The following is a 5,941-nucleotide window of genomic DNA, read 5'->3' on the forward strand; positions in this document are numbered from 1 at the left end:
ATTTTAGATTTTATTATTTAATCCAGTGGTCTCAAACATACGACCCACGGGCCACAAGTGGCCCGCAAACCCCTTCTATGTTGCCCGCAATAAAAATACATTTTGAACAAAAATATGAAAATAGTGCAGCTCAAAAATAAAAGTTATCAAATATTCAAGCTATTTTTAAATTTTAATTATAATTTTATTTTAAGTTAACGATCATTATATTTTTTTCAATGATAATTTTGTAGTAATAAAAAGTAAATAAATGGATTTTGTATGTATTTTTGTCTTCATTTTGTCTTTAGTTTCTAGTGTATAAGTATAAAAGTGACACTTAAAATTTGGCCCGCGAATTTTTTTTGAAAAAATATATGGCCCGTAAGTAATTTGAGTTTGAAATCACTGATTTAATCCAACAGTTCATCATAACATAATGAACAATATAGAATAGGAGTAATCATTTCGGAAGTTATAAAATCCTTGTTATATAATTGTAAGATATTATTTTGGTAAATAAAATTAAAATAAAATACTGTTTTTATCATTTACTATTTTTATAACTAAAGAAATGTTTACATATATGTTTGAATGATAAAAATGTTGTATACCTACCTATAAAATAATATATTTTCTAAATACAAAATAATTGTATTTAATCTGGAAAAGCATTATTTACTTTAAATTACACGAATACATTTATAATATGATGTCATATCCAATCAAGTGCCTCTTTCCTATACATTCACCGACGAAGAACCACATATATATTTCGAGAGCAATGAATGAACTGAGAGTAGCATCCTGTAAATAAAATATTTTAAATTTATATGAATAAAGATATTGAAAAAAAAAATGTACAAATAAATACCAAAATATGTATAACGGTTCATTATAATAAATTGTTTGATTTTAATAAATAAACCTTTATATTATTAATTATTTAATAATTTAGAGTATCAAGCTACTTGTTTGTACAATTAATCAATGAATACCAAATTGAAATAGTTGAAATTTAAACTATGAATAAAATACTGTTATTTATGTATAAGAGCTTTAGAAAAACAATTCAAATTTAATTTTTTTATTAAAAAAAAACCACTAATATACTAATATGATTATTCAACAGTTACAAAATAAATTTAAAATATAGAATGGTTTTAATATAAATTATCAAGATGCTTAACCTGTCGTGACTCGCGTATATAATCTGAACACCGCTACTCGTGTATAGAACGATTCGCTCACCAGGTATATTCTATCATAAAAGTAATAATTTAGGGAAAAATAAATGTATAATAATATACTATAATTAATAAACTAACATAGAATTAAAAAATGCAATGTTTTAAATCAATATAATAAAAATGATGAATCATTTAGTCACTCAAAATCTTCATCTAACCACGAGAAAAATTTAACTGACATATTTAAAATAAATTTAAAACACCAAAAAAAAAAAATTAAAAAATTAATGAATAAACGATTAAAAACAAAAATGTTTATATCATTATACGTGAATAATTCTAACTATGTTACTCGCACGTAAGTTAGGTTAACCGTAAAATGATATTTTACGTTGGGTAAACGCCGAAAATCGAAAATCTGCTGATGAGTATACAGCGTATACCCACGTATTCATACAAATACATCACTGCAGTATTAAGTAGAAAAATTATTTAAATATTTACGTAAAAGATTCAAAAGTCTAGGCCTTAGAGTACAGACATAATAAATAATATAGTCCATTAATTCTTGTGTGTATAATAATTTTACTCTTAATATAAATAAAATATTTATACCTATAGTCAATTGAAAAATAAAATTACGTATTTTTTTAAAGTAAATCAACACATTTATTTATACTTTATATTTAATAATTAATTATTATAAGCAGTATTGTAGTTGTGTTGGCAAATAAATGAACAGATATTTATAGCAACAATAAATAAACATTTTGCGCATATCCATTATGTATTAATTTTTAGTTGTGTAGGTATACCTATCTACAACAAACAAATTTTTTTAATGGAAAATACAATAAAAAATTACTATATGCAATAATTAGGTCCATTTAACAGTCGCGTATACGGCGAAACATGCCTTATAACTTATAAGTTATAATTTTCCTATAATAAATAGTTAAATTCGTAGTTATTAAATTTTAAATATTAAACAATTAATGTAATCAAATGGACTTAATTTCCCCAATGGATTCGCTACGCCCCTACTGCGAGCAAGCCAGTAGTTCACATCTTAAAAATAATGTAAGGAAAATCCTCACACGCGAGCAATGACGGGTTAAGACTGTTAATACATTTTTTAAGATATTTAACATTTGATAAAAGAAAAATTATTTTAATATTATGCCTATTATATTATTTTTATCGAAACATCATAAAATACATAAACCTACCTTGACCGTAACATTTTTCCAACATCCAGTTCGAGCTGTTTGTATCATTTTAGATATCTCGTTTTTTATTTCTGGCAAATCAGAAAACTTGGGTGGAGTTAACTCCACTTTAGCATATTTCACAAAAGTTTGTAAATTGGGCTTAACTATGGTAATGATTGCTAGATAATATAAAAGAACATTTTTTTTTTTTAATAATTACTTTATTTTTAAGAATTAATATTTGAGATTCAATTAAGGAACTTATAATACTTACTTTTAACAGTCTTAACTGAACCGAATTTCTTAGATATCCAGCTCATTTTTCTGATTTTTTAATTTGAAAAATAGATTTAAATTCCTGTAAAATATTAACGAGGTATTAAATCCAAAGGAGTACGAATAATAAGTAACTATGAAATGTGAATGTCAAGTCGTGATAAAATAACAGCTGTACAGTAAACAAATTTAATAAAGACGTTCTAAATAAAAATCAATGCTATTATATTGTTAGTCTAGTAGCAAATCGTAATAAAAAAAATAAAAAATACATTATATAACAGTATAAGGAGACTTTATTAGACTTAATAAAATAATATAATAGATCATGAAATGGGGTACAAAATTTAAAAACAAGAGGCCAATAAAGAAAATAAATAAAGTAGATAGACAATAAGCGGTAGATATGAGATGGGTAATAACTAAAATTAAATATTAACTTCGATATAATGATTATGCCTCGGCACTTAAACAGATTATTGAATTATAAGTATTAGGTACCGTAATACTGTTTTAGATACACATACATATATTTCAATTTTAAAGAATAATCTCGAATGTAGGTATCTCTTCAACTGGACGTCAGTGAATCATCTTTATACTGCACTTTTTGTAAAGAATCTGATAATACTTCAAAATATGACAATAATATTATATTCTTCTTATTTAAATTAAAATTATTTTTTTACATAATTTTCATTTTAAGCAAAATTAAAATTAACAAATTGAACACTACATTGTTCTATAAGTTATAAAAATATATACCTATATATTATAACGATAACCTATATAATAATCTATATATAGATGCCTAATGGTTTTGCAATGAAGTAATGGAGGGGCCGTAGGCGGGTTTCCTTTTGGACTTGGATATCTTTGACAATTGCGTAAAAGTATATGACGAAAAGTCAAATATCAGGACCAAATGTGTTTGGGGGCGAGTATAATAATAATAAAATAATAATGTTCGGTTGGACGGTAAATCGAAAGGAATTCATAATAAGTGCACGGTGACGGTGCGGTCTGTGAGAAAAACTATTTAGTAATAGATTTATTTTTATCCATTGAGATCGGTAATAACGGCGTTTATAATGTATATATGAGCCATTCAAAATGTATAATACAATCTGTTTATATTATTGTTAACAACGGTATAGAAAAAACAACGAGCATATAAGGTTTTGTAACAATAACTCGAGGCTTGTTACTTCATATACTTACTTATAAGTACATACAGGCACACTATAAAATTACCAGCTTTTACTTTAACTATATTATGCATGTAAATAAATATAAGATATAAGGTTTATTATAATGTTTGTATTCGTATTGAGAAGTACACTTAAGAAGTGTAATCATTTTCCATCAGTTAAATTAATATTCGTTGACAAGTGTAAAGACTAATTACTGTGTGAGCATGTTGAATACAATAATTTTGTAATGTTAGGTAGCTATAATAAATAATAAAATTATTTTTAATTCATTTTTATCATTAAAAAGTAATATTGCACATAATAAACTCCATAAGTTAGTTTTAATATACTACTTAATATTTTTAGTAGGTAGTTAATATCATAAATAAAAAAGTACGATATACAATAAACCATATAAATAATAATAATAATAATCAAATAGTTACAGAATACAATAACTAGGTATATGAATACTATAAATGTGGATGATATACTGACATTAATATTGCAGGTCGGTTGAAATAATAATACACACTTTAGTAATCATGATAATTAATCTTCGTGTCGATGAAACATAAATATCACGACTGTTTTATTTCAACATAAACCACCCACGAATTTATTTAGCCCCGAGTAGCTAGTTCAATAAATAATAATTTTAAAAAATCTGATTTTCAAAAGTAATTTACAGAACATAAGTAATAGGTAGGTAGTTTTAATAAATTAAGTATATGGCAACATATTATAACTAGAAACCGTTTCAGATTGTAGTAATTTATTTTTTATTAAGCATATTTTATGTACGCACTTAAATAATATAATAAGTATGGTTTCTGGTTTTACCAATTATTTTAATAAACTATTATTATAAAAGTGGTAACTAGTAATATACTAGTAATTATACGTCATAAGGTATAGGTATCATGTTAGTTAGAAAATATTGCAAATAAAAGAAAAAAATGCGTGAATTGTACAGGCTTTTCGGAAGACATTTCACATTACGCATGGCAATCAAAGACTTCTGTACAAAGTTATATCATTAAACCGATTTGGATTAATAGCATACAATCGTGTGGTTGCTAAACTTGTGCCAAATTGCTATATAAAATAAAACATTGAAGTCATTCAACATCGTAAAATATTGTTCTTCGTATTTATATAGTAGAATAACACAATTATGAAGATAAAATTATCCATCCAGAATGAAATAAATAGTTTGACAACAAACATAAATTCTAAAAACTTCTTAACAACTTACAAGAAATTAGGTGTTTCAAAGATCGAATCTTTATGTACGACTAAGTTGAAGTGTTTAAAAAGGATATCTCATTAATGATATACAACCCCAAACATGTGTTGTGCGTTGTATTTATATAGACTTAAATCGGTCGTTTAAATAATATTAACCATTCCTGGGAATTCTCCTAACAAGCTACAGAGGTCATGGTGTCGCGGATCTAAATCTTAAAAAATAATAATAATATATTCATATATAATTAAAATTCATTATGAAATTAATCAAATCCCTAAGTAAAACATTGCGATTGGGTAACAATACAACTGCATAAATGTTTATTGCTTATTGTAATAAATTACAAATTGTTTGTTTTTAAAAATAAAATAATAAAATCGCCTCAGGACAGTAGTAATAAAAAAAAAGTTTTAGTTTTTCTTTATTTAATATAAGTACATAATACATACCTATGATATAATTTTAACATTGTAAGATACAAACCGTGCAGTACAATTTGTTGAACAAAAACGATAAATATCGTTTTGTTTTGTAAATAGATATTATAATGTCAAGTTTAGACAGATTGTGTTTGAGATGTCTACAGTTCTACAGATTTAATAATGATGGATGAATCTAATGCAATCGATCATAGTGTATAATAAAAGGTTTTTCGTGAACAAACAGTCCTACATTATTGAGTAGGTTGTTATGATAGTTTAAAAAATAATAATAACATTGAATTATTTTTTCAACTTCACGTCTGTTACAAAACTAAATGTTGACAAAACAAGATGATATAATATATTTAATTAACTAAACGTGAATTCTAGTATTTAGTTCTTAATATTGATCGGTGTT

At 24.8% G+C, this 5,941-nt stretch overlaps 1 protein-coding gene across 1 annotated transcript; it reads right to left on the reverse strand.

Annotated features, from left to right (window-relative positions):
* Positions 1-674: 674 nt before the first annotated feature.
* On the reverse strand, positions 675-2,739 carry LOC112593325 (ATP synthase subunit g, mitochondrial-like). Its single transcript, XM_025337709.1, has 3 exons — positions 2,655-2,739; positions 2,399-2,559; positions 675-786 (listed from the first exon to the last, which is right to left on the reverse strand). Exons 1-3 carry the CDS (start codon positions 2,698-2,700, stop codon positions 682-684), a joined length of 312 nt encoding a protein of 103 aa, XP_025193494.1. The 5' UTR covers positions 2,701-2,739; the 3' UTR covers positions 675-681.
* Positions 2,740-5,941: the final 3,202 nt, after the last annotated feature.

The sequence above is a fragment of the Melanaphis sacchari genome, unplaced genomic scaffold, assembly GCF_002803265.2.
Source record: "Melanaphis sacchari strain LSU unplaced genomic scaffold, SCAv2.0 Contig1_pilon_pilon, whole genome shotgun sequence".
NCBI classification, from domain to species: Eukaryota; Metazoa; Arthropoda; class Insecta; order Hemiptera; family Aphididae; genus Melanaphis; species Melanaphis sacchari.

Bases quoted from the DNA above. Each gene is read 5' to 3' on its own strand.
- LOC112593325 (XM_025337709.1), bottom strand. From the start codon at position 2,700: ATGAGCTGGATATCTAAGAAATTCGGTTCAGTTAAGACTGTTAAAA. The intron at 2,560-2,654 runs GTAAGTATTATA...TATATTATCTAG, and splicing joins TTCAGTTAAGACTGTTAAAA to CAATCATTACCATAGTTAAG. The intron at 787-2,398 runs GTAGGTTTATGT...TTTTATTTACAG, and splicing joins GGAAAAATGTTACGGTCAAG to GATGCTACTCTCAGTTCATT.